Genomic DNA, 24,108 nt, shown 5'->3' with positions numbered 1-24,108 from the left:
CAAATATCCCAGAATAGTTTAGTCCACAAACAAGTGGAAGCATGAAAGAGGGGAGAAAAAAAACCAACTCAGCACATTTTCTATGCAAGGTGACCTGGATTTTTAGTTTCTACTTTGACTGTTATGTCCTAAAAGAAAGTAAGCCTCTGCAATTTGGTTTTAAGCCTTGAAATTTATTTCTATTATCAAGAACACGATAGCAGTAAGGAGAATGGGTTACAAAACTGCCTTAAATGTGTACCTAGCTCCTTCAGATTAATATCTACCCTTTTGGATGCTTATTTGAATTGAGGCTGACCTTTGAATATTTGGAGATATGCCTGTCACTGCTTCATAATCGTAAGTATAATAATAAAAAAGGAAATTGAATCAGAGGTTTAAGGAGGTAATGACATTGGATTTAAGGAGGTAATAGCAATGGATTCAAGAGGCAGGAATATGTGTCAGAACCATATATGGGATGTTTTTTAAACAGTCCAGCCACACATTCTGTGGAGGTATTGCTAGATTAAGTGAAAAGCCCTTATATTGTCAAAAACTGGAATGCAGCCCAGACACACAGGGATGTGTTCAGCTTGTCATTCAGAGCCTCTTCAATCAGATACCAACATTTTCCAATCCAAGGGACAGCAAGTCCATTCCTGCATATGAATTGTACACTCCAGTCTGAAAGAACTGCAGAAAAATTTCAAATTTTGACTTGAACTTATTTGAATTTGATTTATCAGTTATTTGCCAGGTAAGTATTTGCTGTAGAATTCTTTCTAAGTGATTTTATTGAAAGAATTAGTTCTTATAAAGAAAGTCCTTGTTTCAATCTGTCTGAAATATAAAATGTAAATTAGACATTTGGAAAAAAATATATTGACATAAATATGTATATATGAGCTTCTTACTAAGCTATGGTACTTTTTCAGAGAGAAAATTTTATTTTTCTAACACTGTAAAGATGCTACTTTGATGTCTGAGTTGCCAATGAACTTACTGTGACTGTGGAGTTGAACCCAAGAGGTAAGGTAATGTAAAACTGAAGCCTTCTGTAGGAACATGTATGTTTCTTCAAATTTACTTCACCCGTTGCATTCTAACAGATATTGTAAATTATGAGTATTTTCCATCATGAGATTTTGAGGTTAAATCATGAGTTGAAGCTTCATTTTTGAAAAATCCTAGAAACCCACTGTATTGCTATCTAACAGGATTTATAAACAAAGGAAAGCATCAGCTTAGTCTGAAACGAATGAATCAGAAAATGGCATAAGGTGACTAGAAACAGACCATAAAAGTATATAACAATATTTAGGGAAGAAATTCAAAAGGAAGTTAAATATGGTTTAAGATTTAAAACACGTTTTGTTGCAGGAAAGCCCCACCCCAACTAGATGGATGTTGAAATAGAGGTCACTACACCTTTGAATAACAGAACATATCAAATTATAAAGCTTGTGAAGTCTACAAGAACATTTATAGAATTCATAAAGCACAGGACAAACAGTTTACCAATTCAAATGAATCTTTCAAAGAAACAATGGACACTACTGCGAAAACAAATGAATAGAGTGTAAGCAGGGAAATGAATGGGGTATTTATTAACTTAAATAAGTTTGATGCTATACTGGGGAGGAAATCCAAGCTATTAGAAGTAAAGAATGAGATTTCAAAAAGTTAGAAATCTGCAAATGAAGCTTGTTCATAAACTACATGGAAAAGATGAACTTAAAAAACAATCACAGGGGAAGATGTTCCAATGCATTATAATCATCCCAAGTCTTCAATTTCAACAGAAGGATACTTTCACTGCAGAGGACAGTATTATGTCAGAGACTGAGGTTATCTTCCAAGAGATAGTTTTCAGAATATAGAATAAGGTCAAGTCAGTACAGGAGAGCATTTTAAGAACCCAGTGACTCTGTGATTTATGCTCCTGTAAAGTTCAAAAAGCTTGGGATAAAGGGTAAAGGAGGAGCTGGATAGTCTTATGGTTTAGAAATTGTTAAATAGAAGAGCCAAAAAATGGATATATTTGCTGATCAGTGAGGGAAAAGAGCATGGAATACCGAATAATGAAATATGAAATAGTGAAAAAATTCCCACAAGTAGTAGGCAGAGAAGCCACACACACACACACACAAAAATATCACCTCTTCAGATAGCAGGTATTTTCTCTTTAAAAATGTGTGTTTGTGTGGAAGACGTCCTCTTTTTGTAGTACCATTTGAATTGTCTAGCATGGAAGTTATTTCCCTGCAGACTAAAACTACTTTAAGATGCCTTGAAAGGCAGCACAGCCTGAAGATAAGATGCTTGGGGGAGAACATAATCATTAGGATACTAGAAATCACTTTGAGATTGGAAACAAACTCTACCTGTCAACATATCTGTGTTTAACCTCTCATTACAAAAACCCTGACTGCTTCAATCAGATCTGCTGCAGGAACTTGGGCACAAAGTGCACATGCAGGTACCTATAAGGAGACAAGACCATTTCAGTGTTCAAATCTCAAACCAAATCTCACTAGTAGACACTAGAAGAAATTAGGGATGCATGAAAGCATCAGCACTATGGAAGAACTAAATTTCCCTCAGAGACCTCCAGTGCACTAGAGCAGCAGTTAATTAGAATGAAAAGTCATTTGAGGAAAAAATTGAGTATGTCATGGACACCATGAAAAACATGCTTTACCCTCAGTGCATCTATGTGGAAAATTTTGGTTTTATGCTAATTGAAATTCAGCTCAAAGCATTTACTGCAATTACTAAGAATGGAAGCACCAACAAGAATCTGAGCTGCATTCACCAATTTGAGAGAGCAATCTCAGCTCTTCTGCAGTGTAGTGGCAACAGCACTGGGATATGCAGATGAAAGGAAACAAAAAGGGGAAGAGGAAGATCAGATAGCCAAGATGCTTCACAAAAGCTGTTATTGCCATTATGAAAAACTTCTTAGTAACTTTTCTTTGCAGTCTCCATATTATGGAGGTTTTTTTGGATGGGTGGAATCAAGCTCTCCTTCTCTTGTCTACCATGGAAGCTATGTAAATCAGCTGATTTTCAAATAACTAAATTTTAAATCGATGTCCCCATTAGAAACTGGATACAGAATGAAGCAGATCTGTCGTGTACTTGCACTGTCAAGGCTAAGACAGAACTCTTATGCCAAGTTGTCTTTCTGTGGCTGCTCTTGTCATTATGTCTGCTGGACACAGAATGAAGTTAATTGCCACTAAATAGTCTACAGAGTTTAAAGAATAACAACATAAAAAATATGAAAATAATATTCATCTTCCTTTTTACCTGAATAAGTGCATTCAAAAAGAAATAATAATAATAATAAAACTAAAATCAAAATGCCCTAATGACATGCTTTAACTCTTGGGCAGCCATAAAGCAGTTAGGAAGTGGGAATACATGATCATTACAGGCTCCTTCCAACTGAAAACACTCTATTTAAAAAGCCAAACCTCAAGATTAGTAAGACTGTTTTCTTCCAAATAATCTGGGATATACTGCTATCGAATTTACACCATGCATGCATCTTCTGAGGTATTAAAGCCTGATATATAACATCCTGGAAAAACATCACAGTATTCTTTCCCAAAGGCAAGGCTCATTTTTAATACTACTTTTTGACCCTAATACTCATTTCAGAATGCTGCCATGATTTAGTGTTCTTTAGTCTGCTTATTTTCTCTTCTCCTCTAATTTATTCCAACTGATGCTCAAGTCACAATTGGTTATATCTACAGTTAGCTCTTGATTTTAGTGCTGTTCCAATCCCTTCATTTCTATTTTTTCATGGGATCATGGTCACACCTAAAATTTTAGCCAGTTTTCTTGTTTCTAGTCCTACCTTCCTAAATGGTGTTTGTGGTTTTCAGTGTACAGGTAATTGTCATGATTTTTAAATTATAATAATGCATTAAAATCATTACATAATTTGCTGTAAATTGTTCTCACTGTGTCTCAAATGCTGAAGTTGTTAAAATCACATTAAAACAACCGTACATAGACAATCACTGAGTAAATAAGATGCCCTTGCTAATGTCTACAAATATATTTTATTTGTTTTCTTTAAGGAAAATTATTATAAACACAGAAAGCATTTTCCTCATCTCTAGTAGAGAGTAATTGAAGTACTTTGCATTGGCATTATGAAATCAATTCTAGGCAAAAATTACTCTCTAACCTCACTAAATCTGAATGGAAATCATTAAATCTGAATGGCATTGTTTTTCATTTTGGTCATCTTCACAGCTTCCCTTCTCCCTACCCACTTTTCTCCCATACTTCTACATTGCCCCCTTGATTCTGCTGAGCAGCACCAGGCAGATTCCTGGCTCCACTGACATTTTTCTTCATGTACAGACTTTCAGATATAAACAATTTAAAGAAGATCAAAGCTCACACAAAATCTAGCTGCCTGCACCTACATTGTGCCTAAAGAGGTAAATGGGAACAGAGGTGAGGTCTAGAGATGAATACACTTGTGCAAATTCTTTCATCTTCTACTACAAAATCCATCTCCCACCATTAAATGATCAGCTGAATAATTTATATTTGACTATATAATTCCTAAAACTTCAGGGGAAGAAAAGAAAAGGGGGAAAAGTGTCTTGTATATAAAAAGGATTAGAAGTTCATTGATTTTCATTCTACTATTTGAAAAAAAAATCTGATCCTACCTCTTCACAGGTGGTCCTGAAATCCATGTGCTATGACACAGCAAGTGATATTTGTCTAAAATGGAGAGAAAGATTTCATTAGAATGAAAAAATAAATAGGAAAACATAAAAGTTATCTGTTTGAGATGAGCCACTGCACTTCTCTTTGCTAGGTCCAGTTATAGCCACTGCTTAAAAGGAGAAATGATCAAAGTTGCAACAGGATTAGGAAGATGTTAGAAGTTGTTCCTGTTCTTATAAAGTACACAACCTGGTTTCACTGAATATAATCAAAGGAATGATTGGGTTCCCAACACCTCCTCCCTCTCACAGGACATTCAAGCATACTTTTCTTATTGCAAGTGTAAATGTCTTTCCTTTTAGGCCTTCCAATTTTTGTTTATTAAGTAGGAGTATACTCAAAAGTAACAAAAAAAGACACAATTAAGTGTTGCTCATCAGAACACACCCTCTTCTAAAAAGCCCTTTTTTTCCTTTTCTCCCCTAATTAAAAACCATCAGTCACCAGTATCTTCTGTCTCATATTTTATTAATGTACCTAATCTCTCCACAGAAGCCGCTGTCATTCAACAGTGTGCTTACTTTCCAGAAATATTTATGAGTTGAAAAACAAATGTTAGAAAAGTCAAGAATACATGTGAGTGCTGGCAAAATGTCACACCAAATCCTGCGATTATTACTTTGCCTGGCCTTTACTTAAAGTGTACCCATAGCCATGCACACTTATGCATTCATTTATTTATGTGACGAAGCCACTGTAACAGAGTGTTAGCAGAGGCTACCAACAGTGTCCTGCTGCTGGGTCTGCAATAGAAACACTCATGCATCAGTCAGTAACATTTTCAGGACACATAAAACAGTCCTGGGCAAAACAGCAGTTTCATTCAACGCCTGGAAAAAAAATCCTGTAATAAAATTCTCTCCACCAAGTATTTTATTGCTATTTTGCATTAATAATGTGTTTGCCATTACTTGCATAGGTATAGTACTCGAAATTCCAACACAAAATTTGCACTCTTAGCCGAACTTTAAAATAAAATTCAAAATTCCTCAAATAGTACAAAAATTTAAGACCTAATAGTTACAATTAAACCTCTTAATAATAATAAAATATTTCCATTAAGTCTCTTGTTTATTTTGCCAGCCTGAATGCAGTTTTATTGAACAGCACACATATGAGGTTAATGTTTTCTATTTATTGAGCTCTGCCTGGTTCACAGCCTGTTCTCTAGACTAATTTCTAGGAGAGATAGCCTAGATTGGCTAGGTTACAATTCAGAAATTTGAAAATGACCCATCATCATTCCTTCCTTATCAGCTTTATATGAGCAGCAAGATCCAATAATGAACTGTATCTGTAATTCTGCTATCAGAAACGCTCATAAAACCAAGGTCACTATTACTGTTTCAAAGATTTTCTCTCTGGTGGGTCAGTCATTGTGTTACAAAGTTTGTTTCCTTGTAATCTTTATGAACTCTTTTTTCAGCAGAATAAACTTAAGTCAAAAAAAGACTTTACTCACCTTAGCCAAATATTCTGAGGACTTCTTAGCCTTCTGGAACTATAAGAGCATCTTTGAAACATAAACTGAAGTAATGCACAGTGCCCTCCTTTCTTGGGCCCTGGTCATGGCAGGTCACTAATTCCTACTGCAGTCAAAAGTTTATTCTCTTGTCTTGTGTTATGTTCTGCTTTTTTAATAAAAGTTCTTCAAAGTTTGGGTAACTTTGGTTCCACAGTCAATGACAATTCCATTTTCATTCTCTTTTAGCTACTCTTTAATCTAAACCTTGTCTAACCCTGTTCATTTCTATAACTCAGTATGACTACTTTTTATCCTTGTTTTTTAGGCATAACGCATTTATTTACTTAATTCAGAAATATTCGTATTATCACAGAAAAAAAAAGAATTCTTACCAATAAAATATTGTCTAAAATGTAAAGCTGGAGCTACATAATTCTCAACACAAAATAAAATTCCTTGCAGAGAGCTTATGTGTTTCTCAGGCAAGCAACATCTCAGTAACTAATCTTTGCAATACAGCTGCCACTGCTTCTGCTCCTCTCTATTTCCTACTGATTCTCATCTGCAGCTGCACAGAGAATGTCAGCCCATTATCAATGTTCTTTTTCTGACTATCAGCAATTTTATAACACTTGATGTTTTACAAACAGCACACAGAAGGTTTGATTACAAAGTGCAGTACCTCATAAATAATCTCAGAAATGTCATTGTTTCCAGCATTTATACCCTAAATAAACACTCTAGATAATTAAATTACAGGAATACACATCATGCATCATGCAGAAATGTTATATCTTATGCTGGTAAAAGCCCCAATGATTACTAATCATCTCCTCCTGTAACACATGAGAAAAAGGCAGAAAATATAAACCTAAGTAATTGAAAAAAAAAATCTAAAATGATAAACTGTGAAACCCATTGCTTACAGATATCCGTGATAAGCTTCTGGTTAATCCCTGCAACCCCATCTCCAAATCACAGCCACTTTCACCTGAGCAACTTTCTAGCTCTAATGGAGCTTCCTTCAGCCTAGATTTTTTTAATTTTTTTTTTTTGCCCCTCCTCACCATTAGGTTGCTCTGGGACAAACTGTGCTTCAGAATGTGAGAAAGGAGCTGCCTGTGGTTTTAAATTGAGGAGGTGCAGAGGAAACAGCTCCAGGACAGAACCTGGTTTGCAGGCACAGAGGGAGGCATGAACAGCACATATCACTCAAAGAGAAACAAAGGCTCCAAAAGCAGTGTGCCTCTCTCCAAAGGGGCTGGGAACCACTGCAATCAGAGATACATAAACAAGCAACCTTTGAAAAGTTATCTGCCCTCCTTTCCACTTGACTTGCAATCTGCATCTCCCCCAAAACTGAGTTAATCAGACCTATTTAGCTGACCTCTGCTGATGCATGTAAAAGGAACAGAGTGTGACAGACAGGTTGGGAAGAGACTTTGACACTTCCTTGGCAGAAAAAGCAGTTATTCAATACTGAAGAAATATTTACCAAGCAGTATTTTTATGGCCTTTGTGTTCTAAAGGGAAATCAATGGCTAAAACATAACAGCAAAGATAAGGGTACGGCAGCCCTTAGAGACAGAGCATCATTTAGGATAATGCACTGAGCACTTGAGCTATGCTCTGATCTTCTTATAATAAATCAGGTCATATTCCAGTGGTATAATAGATGTAATTTCACAAAGTACTTCGGTGATTGAATATTCCAGTATACAATAATGAAATAAGATAGCAAACAAAAAGAAAATTTCTTGTGTGCACAACATCAAGAAGAGATATTTTGGGAAGTGTAGGAAATACCACAAGCCAAATTAAATACTTCTGATAGTATAAAACAATTCATTCTCAAGGTCACTAGTGCAAAGTAAAAATACAATACTGTATGCACAAATAATAAGTATATGGAGAAATTATGCATTATCAAATGCAATTTTATTTAGCATATGATATCACCGCATATCACTTGTATATGTCTTGCTTGATGGAGAAAAATCACAAGAAATTCTTATTGTCTGAGAAATGTCTGAACTGCTAATGGGGAAAGAGACTAAAACCATATTTCAAAGGCAGAAATCACAGATCAGCAACTACTTATGATAATAGTCTACTACTAATGTTTGCCTTTTGAAGTCCTTCTGCCTCTATTCTTGCCAGAATGTTTTGGGCTCTTCATTGTAAAAATGTCTGAAGAAAACCCTATCTGTCATTTTTGTGTGTGTTAGGAAATTAAACATTTGTCACTCTGCAAGGCCTTTTCTAGCAATAATTAAAACTAAACCCCAAACGTTCTCTATTATAAATAGGGAAAATGGATTTAGAAATTATCCTTACATATAGCACAGCTAGTCCTTTGTGCTTTACAGGGAATAGAAATATTTCTGGAAAAAGAGAAACATTACTTCAAATCCAAATTCATTCCACCAGTTTGCCACAAGGTGTTTGGTACTGGAGAGTGGTCAGAGGCATGCAGACACTAGAGTAAATCAAAGAAGCAGTTGAGTAACTGCAGATTAATAAACTCTCATTCAGTTATTGCTTTCCAGCACAGTTGAATTATATTTTGTTTGACCACTGAGTTACTTATGTTCAGTTACCATAATGATTTTTAGTAATTTACATATTGGACTCATTTGCTGAAAAATTTCTCATTGAGTTGGCAACAGACAGTCTCTAGTCTCAAGCACTTCCTCATACCTCCTCACAAAGTTCAATACATGAAGGGGGATCTGTCTATCCATTGCACAGAATTATAGTTTTAATAAATTAATGTAAGAAGGATGCTCAAGAGGCTGGAGGACGCTAAGCTGTGTGTACCTCCATCTACCTGATAGTACAAGGACTGAGATGAACTTTGGAATCAGCAAACCTATGCAGTTCTTTGGCAGGGAGGAAAATAATTACCTGACAAAGCTTTTTAACAAAATGTCCAGCTTTTAGCAAAGCTCATGCTTCAAAATTGAAGTTGGCAATTAGTAACTAACATGGTTTTTAATGTTTCATTCATTTTACCCTGGTTAAAACAAATATGGTATTTATCTGCCAGTCATAATTTATTATTTTAGTGGCAAGCCTATTGAATATGCAAGCCAAATTAATGATTCACTCTATAAACAACAATTTTTCCAAACTCAGTGATCCAGAAGGCACTATTAACTGAATCAGTTTTCTGGTGCTTCTGTTTGTTTATTCAGTGGTGTTTGCATTAACAATTATCTAATGTCCCCCAGAACAAACACCCACAAAATGGCCTAACGAGTTGCCCAGTCTGCTCTGGCTCGGCAAAACAGAGCTATTGCAAATGGTAAAAAAAAAACCCAAACAAAAAAACCCAACAAAAAACAAAAAACAAAAACAAAACAACAACAACAACAACAAAAACCAACAAAAAACAAACCCAAAACAACACAACACACAATCTTTCAGAAAGAAAAGAAGCATTAGAGGAGAATAATCTCAAAACAGTGATATTAAACGGCAGTGGGCTGCTGCTGCGTGTCGTTATGTGAAATGCACTATGGCAAACTGGAGCATGAAAGTTTGGCTCTGGCTCAAAGTCTTGAACGCTGTCAGGAAAAAAGAATATCTGTTGCCTGGTTTCTCACTTTTCCAATGTTACCCTTTGGTGATTCAGTAGATGTGTCTAAATACAATTATGTACATGATTTCGAAGAGGATAGTGCACATGTCAGAGCCCAGGCTTGTACTAAATGTCTCCTTATTCTTCACTGCTCTGGAGGCTGCATGAACTGTGACATGATTTAGAAAATGTCTCAGCTTTGCCTAAATAACAGTGCCTTTTGTCAGAAATAAAGAGAAGTTCTTCTCTGACTATTTGGCACTGCAGTCTGGATCTTCCCTCCATTATCTCTCAACACAAAATTTTCATATAGAAGACATAATGGCACTCCTCTGCCAAGGCAATTGTTTCACACTCAAATGCAAATTTCATGCTCCTGGCAATATGCCTCATGCCAATAATTCAGTGAGACTTTCCACATTATACTGCATCTTTTGATTTCACTTAAGTTAGGAAACAAGCCAAAAACATTGAATCAGTGTCCTAAAGGAAGTTAGAAAATAAATTGAGAAGTATTTATTTGAGATTCTTAGATCCTTCATGAACACCTGACAAATATATTTATACCTGCATATATAAGCATGTGACATTTCCAGAGTTAATTGCAGTTCTTAATGAAAAAAATAATCATTCACAGTGATATTTTTAAAATCTGTATATCCTGCTTAAGAAAAATTAAAATAATAATATGCAATGAATAATGAAAATTGTAACCAGATTAAATAAAGGAAGGACATGATGTCAGACTTATTACTGATTATTGTATTAAAATAATATGAATATGTTTTATGTCCAGTTTACAAGAGTATAAAAAGCACATATTTCATTTTTTCAATTGACTAAAATTTTTCCCATATACCACGGAAAATGCAAACCAGGATTTTCCAATAGATATAACAAAACTTCTGCCCATTTGATAAAGTCTGAACCACAAATACCAGTATGGCTTGAGAGAGCTTGAACTGACCAGGTAAGAATAACTGAAAGAAACTACAAAATCTATTCTCAGAGAAATTCAGAAGTTTCATTACCTTCAATGAAAAACAATAGGAATAAGTAATTTTTAATTGACCCAGGACAAAAAAAAAATTCCTTTGAAATCCCATAATCAATCAATATTTAATTATGACCTTTCCTTATTTTGATGGGATTGAAATTAACTGACTAAGGTCAAAACATTTTTGGTCTGTTTTATTAGGTTTTATTAAATAATTCCTACCATAGAAAAGAATATTCTATTTTATATTCACCAAAACAAAAAACTGTCTATTTTACACTACCAACTTATGTATTAAAATGTGATATATTTGTAATGGCACTAGACCTTATCAGTCCTTCCCACTGAGATGGTAACAGAAATCACAGCAGCCCACTAAAACAACTGTCATAATTTACCTTTCTGTGCATATTTTCATATTGTTATTTGGAGTCTGCTTTCTATTTAGAAATTGCCACCATCACCAGTTTTGCAACTGCAGTCAGTTTCTTTGCTGAAATAGAATGGGGCTATCAGAGGTAAAAAGTTTGGGGAATATGACTGGAAGCTACCAAAGAAAATGGGCAGAGAGGAAGTTTGAGAACTTATAGAAGAAAGCTGAGTCAGTGCAAGCAGGAAAAAAGAGAAGAAACCAGTGTTGTTTTGGTAGATAACATCTTTGCAGAGACACTGAATTCAAATGACTACATTCTGGTATCAGATTACCCTAGGTAAAATACCCGAGAATAAAAAAAAACAAAAAACAAAACAACATGTGGACATTATAAGAGCAAGACCACAGATTTCCTATTTAAAGCAGACTAAGGTATCTCTATGTTGTACTGCTGCTAAGACAAACTCTTCTTGCTTACTGTGTTAGGTCATTGATCCTTGAATATGGCTGATTTTCTTCACTGCCTTTTTTTTCCTTCCTTTCTTCTATAAAACATGAATTTACAGATTTCCTATAAATAATCAAGTCAATAACAAAAAAATAAATTCATAGAAATATTTAAATCAATGTGTTTAACGGACCATTTGACAGATTTAGAATTAAGTCTGAACTGCAACTTAGCTTCTAGTACCAGGTCCCGTAATCAACAGCAATATTCCTGTCTGAGAATTCCTATTACAACAAGCATGCATGCAATTCCAGTGGTCACCAAGAAAAACTATGCATTTGTTTTGTCATCCCTGGGACAGTATAGCTGTAACAGAGAGAAATCCCAAAGTTTATTGCAGTTGCTGCTACAGTTTTGCCTTATCGGAAAAGTCACTTATAAAGGCTACCAGTAAACAAAACACTTCCTCAGGTTAAGGTAAAAAACCCAAGCAGACAAACAACAAACAAAAACCAAAACCAAACAAAAACAACAACAACAACAACAACAACAAAAACAAAAAAACCCCAAACAGTAACCTATTTCAAAGAGTTGCCAGTAAAGGAAGGAGGAATAATGCAGTGCATGAACTAGGAAATTCTAGCCAATAGAGATACCATGATCATTGTTTGCACAGTCTTCAACATTTTCCCTTTTTTTTTTTTTACAGCAGATGCTTCCATATAGAAGAATTCAGTATGTATAGAAAACAAACACCAACAACTTGGCATAAAATTAATCAAAATAATTAGATCTTCCACTTGAGTTTTTATATGATTCCAGCAAAAGCCTCTTTAACTACTCTGGAATACAGAAAGCAGGAATTTGTAGCAGCGCTGTTGTAATATCATCAAGTCAAGTTTATTTACTGTCAAACTATTCCTGCAATAGTACATTGTCAAAATATATAAGAAGGGAACTTGAGATATGCAAAATATGCCACATAGGAAAACACAGCACTTAAAGCACTGTATAATTAAACAAAACAAAGCTAAGTAGCCAGTGAGAAATACTTTACAGATAATTAGAAAATATCCCTGTGGGAGCAGCACCCCTCACTGAAAATCCTTTTTTGTGGAAGTGGATTGAAATAGGATTGTGGAATGGCCATCCCAGCTGTCCACACATCCCTATCCTGCAGGGTGTTAATCCTGCTATAAGGCTATCACAGTAAGGCAGAAAAAACCACCAACGACAGTGTGTGCCACTTTTAGAAACAGAGACAAACACACAAATTTCAGACAAACTCTGGCTAGTGGTAAACTGTGCTGATCCGAGAACACTTGAGTTGCCACACAATGAAACCTGTGCAGGGCACACATAGGTGGGTAACTGTAAGCAGCATCCCTATTTAATCAGTCATATTGTGGGAATTACTCATTTTGGTTATCACACCTTCTATATGATTAACTACTGTTTAGATTAGATTTTACTTAATGCATTCTTGAGCTCACTGAAAGCCAAGACAGCAAACATTGAAAGTCATAAGGATTTTTCTTTGTAAAATCCTGGACACATTTATGATGCAAGGTAATTGTAATAAAGGTGGGACTAATATCACTAATTTCTTCTACGATAGTCTTTCACACACCAGTAAATGTAGATGAAAAAAGATAATGAGAATGTGAACTATACAGTCAAGCAGGCTGGAAGATGCTGAATTCACGATGAAAAAGTTTTACCAGGAGTAAAGTGAATAGAATGGGGAAGGGAATCTAAAACTTTGTAGGTCAGCAGAAAGGAGTTAGGGTGTATCAAACTGTAGAAGTTTTTGTTTTCTTGGGAATGTTGAGGGATGAGGAAGAAGAAGACAACCTTCAAGACAGTGGATATGAAGGATTGTAGCCACCATAGAAAACTTGACTCTAGGGAAATGCACCCAAAATCAGACCCAAATTCCACAAGCATGGTATTGTTACACCAGTATTTCTGCATAGAATACAAAAATTAAGCAATGCCAGCAAATTCAATATCTCTGCTCTTAAGCTGCTTGTACAGACTCTTACATGGATTTAATCCATGACAAGTAATACTCTCCAAAGCAATAGGCTACATGACTCAGGAATTAGTAAAAGGTGACTGTTAATAGACAGTTTACTCACAGCCACACTACTGCATAGTAAAAGACAGTTAAAAACCATGGATGTAGGCTGTTTTATGCAATTACCTCAATGCCAGAAGCCAGTTTCATTGATAATAATAAACATGACCTAGGAACTTCATATTTTGGAAGCTCACAAGAAATGGCAGAATGTAACAGCCAGTACATTAGCCCACATGACAGCTCTGAAGTGTTTACCCCTGAGAGTATCAGAAGATACCTCATTACAGGTTACTTTTTATATGAACTTTTTTTTAAGAATGGTTTCCAGTGGAAAATTTAGATTGTGAATGTATAACTGAAACTGAATCATACAGCATATCAAATCAAATGATGTCTTAAATTTGTATACCTTTAATTCAAGAATTTTCCAATGTTTAACCTATCTGAAAGACCTTAAACATAAGTCTTGAAATCAAATAGGACTCAAATTTCATCCAGTGGAAAATTTAGATTGTGAATGTGTAACTGAAACTGAATCATATAGCATACCAAATGATGTCTTAAATTTGAATACCTTTAATTCAAGAATTTTCCAATGTTTAACCTACCTGAAAGACTTTAAACACAAGTCTTGAAATCAAATAGGACTCAAATTTTTAAAATTCCAATTATATAACCAAAATTCACTGGTATAGTAGATGAATATCTATATTGGCGCACTAAATAGTACCAAAGGACTTCACTTCAGACACAGTTGCTGAAGCAAAGCAGGAGTTTTGCTCTTCCTTTTTACTTTCCAAGTCTTTCAGGCAAGAGACTAGGGCAGAGGACAGACTTGAGGTCACAAATTCTTTAGTCGCTTTAAAATCTATTTCAGGGAATGGAAAGGTTATAGTTTAAAGACTCCATTCCCTGATCCTGTGGGGAGCTAGAGGAAGCTATAGGGTTCTTTTCCAGCAGGCATTTTCCCCCAAAGTACTGGAAGTAGGAACAAAATTTGAGAGAAAGAGAGAGTGAGACTTGGTTAATAAAAGTAACATAACAACACAGTGCCGGTCCAAAAAGACTGATGAAAGAGGAAAGAGCATTAAACAGGAAGAGAAAAACATGATAGAAGAGGGAAGAGATAGCTAATAAGAGACCAAGGAAAGAAAAAAATGTGAAGGAGGAGAAAATGGAAACATACTTTAAAACTCATTTCATTTCCCCATTACACATTATTATTTGCTAGCAGAAGTTTTGCTACTTTTTTTGATCAATTGCATTCCCTATGCTAATTATGACTGGTAAGCTGAAGGAAAGTACTTTAGGCATAATGAAGAACCTAACTTCTTTACATGTTGTTTTCTTTTCTCCCTCTCTCCTTCCTCCTAGCTGACTTGGGTCACAAAAGATAGAAACTGAGGAAAGAGAAGTATATGTAAATCTTAGGGATTAGCCGACTATAAGCAATAATATTGAGGAAAGAGGATCAGAGATGCATTAAGAAACAATTCCCCTGAATTTTCAGTCACATGGCTATGGTAACTGGGCTCTATTTTAGTAATCTTTACACAAGATTACCAGAACTATCAAAGTTCATTGCTTGTGACATGCCTACTGAAAACAAATTACTTCAACATACAGTTTTGGGCACCATCTAAATCATAGTTGCTTAAAAGCATCCTTTATCATTTTAGAAATATTAAAGTGAAAGAGAGATATGGAAAAAGAACAAGCTCTGTACACAAGTCCAGTGGTACACTGAATTAAGGCAAATTAAGTCAATGTTAGCACAAGACACTGATGCAGGGAATGAATATGGGTGCTGTGGGGCTGTACAGCAGGTTTGAGGATCTGAGATTTGGCAAACCTGTCACAAAGGAATGATTAAGGCAGGAAGTTCAGCTAAATTAAGATCATGCAGTAGAACAAAATACTATTTTTAGAGTCTGTTGACGACCACATAGCCCAGGGAAAGGACTAGCCTCTTGCTTTCAGGGTAAGTGACAGCAATGCCATCAGGGTAAACTACAAGGACATACTGAGAGTAAATGGCAGACAAGTCATATCTGAGACATATACACGGCAATGAGAAATGATGCCATAGCAGAAGTTCTGTAAACTTAATTTCAAGGATTCTGCTACTCAGAGAACCCAAAATGTATGTTCTTTTGCTGCTTAAATCATGTCCAAGTAAAAACTGGTCTAAGAAATCCTAGTATCATGCAGTTTTATTTGAGCTTGAAATTTTATCAGGAAAAAAATTGTGAAGTATAATAACCGAAATTGAGAGGAAATCTTTTCTGATGGTTCTGGCTTCAAAAGTATTTTCTAATGCTGTCTTGTGATAATTGACCATATTTTAAAATAATTCTTCATAAAGCATAGCTGGCTGAGCCTGATTTAAAAATAGGTGAAAGCTAGAATGCTAAGAAAGATATTAGAGTGTATCACTCCTTGGGAAATGTTTCACTTTTGAAAATTAGGATTTTTTTTGTGTGTGTGCATTGCTGATATTACCTCTCCTAGGAACAGCACAACTTCCAGGTTGTTGCATTTCTTCATGGTTTAACAGCCATCAAATCCTGCTTAAAACAATGGCTCACTCCATGAAAAATATTTAATCTTCTTGCTGTTTAAACTAGTCAAGTTCCTTTTTTTTAATTCTTCTTCTGAATACTAAATGCCTTCTGTAAAAACAGTAGCAGTCTTCAAGCAGCAGTTTTAACAATCATTAAAAGTGAACCTAAAAAATATCATGAGAGTCTGAAAGTACTGCTGTGAGAATTTGTAACCTACCACTTGAACATGAGCTTGGTTTGGGAAAGATGATAAGGACTGACAAGCAGTAAATATCCATCAAAGTTCACAGTTATTTTGGAGTTCTACAATATGGTGGAAGAAATTGAAAAAAGAGAGCACATCTGTTAAAACATGGGAGAAAAAACTTTCATTATTAGTTTTTAATAGTTCAAAAGAAAAAAAAATCATCCTTAAGATATGCAGTCTCATGGCCTTCTACTCACGCCTCTTATTTTTACAAGAGACTAGTTTAGGGGAAAATCAGCTGGTAAACAATCTGCTGCCACAATTGCAGAAGTATGTTTGAGAACACAGTATGTGTGACCTTCTTGATCTTAGTGTACATAAACTTAGTGAAAAACACTGTTTCCTCCACTGTCAAAACCAAACCTATGTGATGGAGTCATGAAGTGGATCATGCCCATCCCTGCAGGAATTGGGATAATGGTCTTCAAAGTCTGAAACAGCCAAGCTTTTTCATTTATAGACCATCATTTTAAGCTCAGCTTAAAAAAATTAATGGAGGAAGGGAAGTGTCTCTGTAGTTATGAAGAAACGTCAATATTCTCCAGTAAAACCCCCAGAATAGTTATTTATAAATAATAGTTATTTATAAATAATAGTTATTTATAAATAACTGCCTATCTGGATTTCTTTTTAAAGAATAAACCTTGCAATCCCAATTTATATGACCTGAGATCTAAAGCAGATGCTTCTTCTAACTTTCCCATTTACTGGGCTGGGCAGCTCCCTTTCTGGATTCTCCCTCCATTCCCGATGCACCTGACTGGTTATGGCAAAGTGAGATCATATGAGCACACACATGAACATCTTCTTATTTGAAGAAGGGTTTATCAAAGGATTTAGAATACTGTTTGACAATTATTACATCCTGCTACTGAACCCATCTATTAATAAACACATCATCTAGAAACTTTTCTTCCACAAATTTTTTATAATATACATAAATGGAAGTGCTTCTTGTGAACAGACTAGTCCTGCTCAAGGCTTGAGAGTAGCGTTTTAAGATTTTTAAAGAGGACCCCAGCACAGCAGTGAACCCTTCAAAAATGGTTTAAACTTTTCAATCCAATGAACTTTTTGGCTCTCCTTCATAAGAACAGGGCAGGAAGATGAAGCTTGCATTTTCAGACCTTCCTCAATAGAACAGAAACAGAGTTTATGTGATCTCTTAGGTCAACAGGCTTTTTGGCTCTCCTTCATAAGAACAGGACAGGAAGATGAAGCCTGCATTAAGATTACATTTACCTAAATAATGTTTTCATCCCACTCCCGTTAAAGTGGAATGAAAACAATTTTTGTGCTCTGGTTTTGTGGGATTGTTCTGTATGGGCATGAATAATAATGTAAAAATATTACAACAAAAACAATAAAGAAATATAGTATCAGTGTACACAGTAGAGTGCCATGTTTGGCAAAAGAACTATCTCATCCTTACAAAATCTAAATAATAGGCTAAAATTTCCAGACAGAGTTCCACCATTGTGGGATTTTTTTCAGTCTCTTTCATTGTATTTGACAACATTCAGCTACCTCAGAAATTCCTTTGTCCCTAGACTAGCTGCCTGTAAAACTTCAAGATACCAATCTTGTGGTTGCCACTGCAGAAAAATGCATTATACTGCCCAGCTTAACAGATCACCTTCATTGCCTGTGTGTATCTCTCACCATTCCATCTAGAGGCCTGCTCTGATATGGCTTTGGAACATTTTTCCCCATTTCCTAAGGAAGCAGCTGTGGTGTCCCCAGATGTGTTCACCCAACACCACTTCTGCACAGCAATAAGTCAAGTAGGTTGTGGCTGAACAAACACACAGGAGGAAAAGAAATAGCTTCTATTCTGAGAGCTTTTTTTTTACTGTAAAATAGCTCCTGGTGCTTTTAAGGAAAGAATTTAGCAAAGGTCCCTCCGTCCCTCCCTTCCTTGTGAAGCTACCACTTAGAAATTCTCATTTTTAAAGTTATGAAAAAATTGCTATCTTGCTGAACTGAGGCTTCACATCTATTAAGACTGAAATTGAATTTTCTTCTTTCTAAGTATATAAAAACTTATGATGCTAGAATTATTTTGGGATTATCTAACTTCCAGAAGTAACAGATTCAATAAGGCTTATTGAATAGTTGATTTGCATTTTGAACATAAAATAAAGCAATGTTATCAATGCAAAATATAAAGATATCAGATGGCATCTTTGTAGAATAACAAGAAACCTTTGAAATTTAGGGAATCTGAAACAGTCCATATGAACAACATCAAATAAAATCCCTGACATACACTATTATAATCATTAATGAGAAGTCTCAGGGAGAAAACTTTCATATTCACAAGTCTGCATAGTATAACTCAGTTGGTCCTGAACCACAGTGATAAAAAAAATTGTATTCTGAAATATAAAATTTAACTTTAGAAAAACTGGTTATCTAGAGACTAGTTCTTATAGTTTCCTTTCTTTCTGTTGCTGTTTTGTAGTCTTCTTTTACCCTTTACTTTAATGAATATAGATGACAGAAAAAAATAAAAAGGTGAATTCCAGGTCAGAGATACTTTACTAACCTCTGCTGCTGGGGTGAGATTATTTGCAGTGACTGCAGGAATTTTTAGTATTTTGTAAAAGACCACATGCTTCAAAACTGTAATTCCTTTGGACTTCAACGAAGTTTATAATGGGGCATCTCCTTTATCAACTCCTTTGCTTAGTTGCCATTTTCAGCAGAAGCCATTTTGAAAAAAACCAAACCTACACAAGAACAAAAACTGCACATAGTAACTGAATTATGTTTTCACTCAATATATGTGGACCACGATGAAGTTGCAATTCATCTGTATGTTAGGTGAAAACGAACTGCATTTTTCATATGACGTTTGACTTTTAAGGTCCTTGGAGCAAGCAGTCATGAATTTCACTTAATTGCATAGAGCTAAGAATACCAAGAAGCTGATAATTAATAATAAATACATAAAATATCTGCACTCCTTTATCATTTTCACTTCTAATCTTTTGCTTGTGACATCTTACCATCTCCACAACTCCATTATTATCCTTATTAGTATTTTTAAATTTTTATGTCTCACTCCTATTCACAAATTAAATTAGGCCTTGATTTAAATTTCTGCTGGAGTACCTCCCAAACTCAATTTCCTTCTATTTATATCTGAAAGTTATGTAAGAAAGCTGGATGTGGCATACTTGGTAAGGCTCAACAGCATCCATTCTTAGATTACAGTATTAGAAATGTTCTAGTGTATGTACACAAATATTCAAAAACTTGGACTGAAAGAATTTGCTGTAAGACTCTAGCTTCAAGTCCCATAGCTTTCTCCTTTCTAATTTCTAAAGATGAGGTATCATATTTGTCATTTTTTGGAAAATTGCAGGTCATTTAAACTACATGAATTATGTTTAAACTATATTTTATTACACAAATTAATACATTTAAACATGCCTGAACATTTTTTCTTCTTCCTCTTAATATTCCAGATAAAATAATAATTTTCCAACAAAAGGTGGTTCAAAACCAGAAAACAAAATTACTGGAATAATACCTCAGTCTCTTTCTCAAATCCTAAAGAAAGAAAAAAATTGACTATATTTAATTTATGTACTTACAGAGTGATGCAAGTTAACTTGGACCAAATATAAGTGGGATGAATTTTGAAAACTTCCCTGTAAAATGCTGAAAAGTTTTGCAACAGAAAAGGAGGAAAATCCACAAAAGTTTAAGTGATACATCGTAGTCTGCTTTGTATAATGGAAAATAATGTGTTTCTCAATATGAAGCTCATTTGATGGATTTGCTGTGTCCAGGATGAAAACTATTCCTCATAGATTTTTTTTTAACATGACGTAATTCCTTAAATTAATACACACTTGAGATATATTAGTGCTATTTGAATTTAGGCAATTCTCCAAATTCTTCATTTTCTACAATCTTTTTTTGAAAAGAATGCAGGCAATTCTCAGCAGCTGACCTCCTACTCTGACGAATCATGCAGAAAGCTGACTGTGATTTAAACAATGCAACCGGTTTGAGATATTGCTCTCATGCTTTTTAAGTCAGAAACACAGTGATGCTTCAACCCCACTATACTCTGTGTTCTGCAATCCCCCAGGTAGTTCCATTCAGAGACACTGTTCTAAAACAGAGAACAAAGAATCTCAGAAATGTGTCCTACTTTGAGATTAAAATTCAGAGGGCCATTAAATTAAAGCATTGACTAATACTCCTTCTTTTTTTCTCTGCTGCCTCTCCTTTCACATTTCATGAAACCATGTCAGGACTAGCCTGCTGAAGCAGAATGAGAATTCCTGGGAGAAGATCTGAACCGTTGAAATGTTAAACAAGTCACTGTGTGAGAGATCCACACTTCTGCTCTACAGCAATAAGTAGTACAAGGCCTAAGAGTCTCTTCTCGATCCTCGGTGAAAAGAACAATTGATGTCAGTCACATTCAGCAGGTACCCACTTACTGTATCTTACTCTGCCAATCCAGACAGAAATTAGGCGCTGCAAGACCATTCATAGCCTCTTAAACTGCAAAAATAGGTATAGTACAAAAATTGAATGAAATATATACAGTCCTTGTATACTAAAAACCTTTTGGAAAAGTCATTAAGAGACATCATGGAGTTTTCTTCAGAATTCTCTTGATAATACAGCCAGTTATGGGAAAAATTAGAGAAAAGGCCAATATATACAATTTAATTTATACAGAAATCATTCTATTATTTAAAACATTTTTGTAGTGGCTACTGTGGAGTTCAGTCAGTTATGAGCTCTAATGCCAGCTAATGTGCAGTAAAGAATATCCTTTTTCTGCTCACTCTTGCTTCACTTAATAAATTCCAAATCATTAAACAGAAACACCTATCTGCATGTAACATTTAATTTCAAAATCCCAGTTCCAAAAGGCGTGGATGGCTGCTGCAGAAATATCTCAGGACATAGCTGCACTGAATAACATTAGAATGAACAATGCATTTTGATGCATATCAGAAACAGATAATATAGATAATTTGCTGCTCCTTTCAAAGTCCTAATGTTAACTCACAGTTGTCTAACCAAGGGCAAAAAGCCATCAGCTCTGCCAGTGTCAGACAAATAGCCCATTTAAGATTAGCAATAATCAATTTGCTTTCACCTGTTGTAGATAAAAGAGGATCAGTTAAGAAAATTAAACACAGCATGATTTCTTTCAGGTTCAGCCCACCTTTTCAGCCATGAAAAGCCATTAATTCAGCTGGGTTTTAATAAAAAACCTTGGGATGATATCATTGTCACAAGACACAGATGTGCAGGCCCTCCTTTGGCTCTCTAACTCCTCAGCACATGGAAAATGCAGCATGTGATCCAGAGCTTGAAACATAACTCTGCAACCCCAACAATCACCACCTATTGACACTCTCAAATTCATACAGAGAATGTTCAGTCATGGGGTGGAAGAAAGTGTTTAAAGAGGGGCAGAGGGGGCCACACCAAGGCACCGCTCATGTGTGCCACCAAGGCTGCCCCTTTCCTCTTGGCAGTGAAGGACACATTAATCCTACCTAAAACGATGCACAAAGAGCATGCATAAACTGAAAGACTCAGTAGATGGACCCAGTTGATTTCGAGCTGTAGGACCCAGCCACAATGCATAACTACATATGTTTGTACAGTTTTCCTATGGAATTCATTTCCTTATGCTGCCTATAAGAAGCTGTGAACACTCTGCTGCTCCTTCTTTACTCAATAAAACAAATAAATAGTATTTAAATTACACCTAGTAAATACAAACTTTATTTAATTTTTTTTGCTATTCTATACATCATTGAGCTTGCTACAAAACCATAATTTTAATAGTTCTCCTTTTCATTATGTGTATCATAAATGCCATAAAATTTAATATATTGCTGTAGCAGGAATTATTGCTACAATTCTGGAGGAAGACTCAATGCCTTCAGCAACAGCATAATATGAATGCGGCATAATAATTCCATTTCCCCTCCAAATGTTCACTCAGATTAATTTACACAAGCACACTACCCTTTTCCTCACATGCCACAGACTCAGCCACCCTAGAGTGATGGATAATCACTTTTTACACTAAGTTTTGTGCAACTGATTGGGGTGAGACTTTCTTATTGAGATGCAATGATTGTACTAAGAACTGTTGCACGAGTGACTGGATGACAAGTTGTTTCTATGAAAACATTGACTTCTATGACCGCTGTTACAAAAACTTTGCATCAGCAACATGAAGAAAAATGGATTCACAAATGAAAACTTACATGAGGCAACTACAATATGCTGACCAATTTCACTGGGTAAGGGAAAATAATGACTGAGCGTAGTAAAACCAAGCCTCAGTGGAATATTATTTTGTAAATATTTGCTATATATTAAAGTTTTGTATCAAATACAGCAGTAAATATGAAAAATAAAGTCATTCTGTCTTTACAGCAATGTACCTAAAAACATGGCCTGTTTTAGAATTTTATACTGCAATGTCTGACGCTAATTTTCAAAGAAGTGGGCAGATTTTTTTATATTCAAATCTTTAAAAGGAGTAAGATTTACTCTGAATATGGAAAGGATTAGATATATCTTAAGTATCAGAGGCTGTTCAATCCTTTGAAAGAATATTGTTCTTGTAATGACTATATTTCATAATTTTCTGTCCATTTTATGAAATCAGATGAAATTAAACAATGAAGACAAAATTTATAACTAAGTATCTTACATATATATATGTATATATGAGAAAACCTACACAATTTTACAAGTGGAAATTAACTAACTTACGCGGTATTTTAGTTCTCACTTTTGTCTTTTTATTAATTCTGCACAACTCTAACCAAGTCCAAGAATCTTTTACTATCACTAAAAACCACTATGACTGTGCTTTATTTGTTCAGAGTTTTGAAGATGAGATTTTGCCTCTGATGACTTGAGTAGAAATTTTTGCCATTATCTTCAAGGACACTAAGGACTTCAGGTTTCTCATCAGATTACTCTTGATTAACAAGAAGGTGTTGAGTCTAACTATATTTTCACACACTGGGACCTCTAAAGCCACAGTAACGGACAGTACCAAGAAAACCCCCCTGAAGTTCTGGTTCTTTAAAGACACATCCATTTTTTATACAGTGATACAATCATGATATTAAAGCCCACAATTTCACTTTTAGCAACACTGTAAGAACATGTTACAGGGACCATTGTTGTGAGAAGAACCTTCTACATTTGTCCTTCACGGGATGACCAACATTCCATTAGCACCAAAATCTACCTTCATAGAAAGTATATGAATATAACTAATTCCTTCACTAAAATAATTGTCAGTCATGACACTTTTCACAGCCATTGATTGGGCAACTGTTACAATCCATCTGAAGAACTCTGCCCACCAAAATGCTTAAGCAGAAAGACTAAGTTCTGATTTTCAAAAAAAATGTAATTCATTGTAAATGAATTCTAGTTGAAATGAAATGTAATTCATTACTCTTGTAATGATGAAATGTGAAAATATTAAAATGCTTTAAAACTATCAATATTTTTAAGTATACACAAATTAAGATTATTAAACAAAGAAATTGCAGAAGATAAATTATCTCATGTGAAGAAAAGAAA

The 24,108-nt window shown here is 35.1% G+C and overlaps 1 protein-coding gene across 1 annotated transcript in view; it reads right to left on the bottom strand.

Moving 5' to 3' along the window:
* Positions 1-24,108, bottom strand: part of SNTG1 (syntrophin gamma 1) — a 316,256-nt gene that overhangs the window by 151,122 nt on the left and 141,026 nt on the right. The window contains exon 2 of the mRNA XM_031066535.1: positions 4,683-4,737. Within this exon, the coding sequence (XP_030922395.1) occupies positions 4,683-4,709 (27 nt within the window). The 5' untranslated portion in view covers positions 4,710-4,737. The remainder of the gene's footprint in view (positions 1-4,682; positions 4,738-24,108) is intronic.

The sequence above is a fragment of the Geospiza fortis genome, unplaced genomic scaffold (genome assembly GCF_000277835.1).
Source record: "Geospiza fortis unplaced genomic scaffold, GeoFor_1.0 scaffold53, whole genome shotgun sequence".
Lineage (NCBI taxonomy): Eukaryota > Metazoa > Chordata > Aves > Passeriformes > Thraupidae > Geospiza > Geospiza fortis.
Note: the sequence above shows the minus strand (reverse complement) of the source record. Positions and strands in the feature narration are given on the sequence as shown.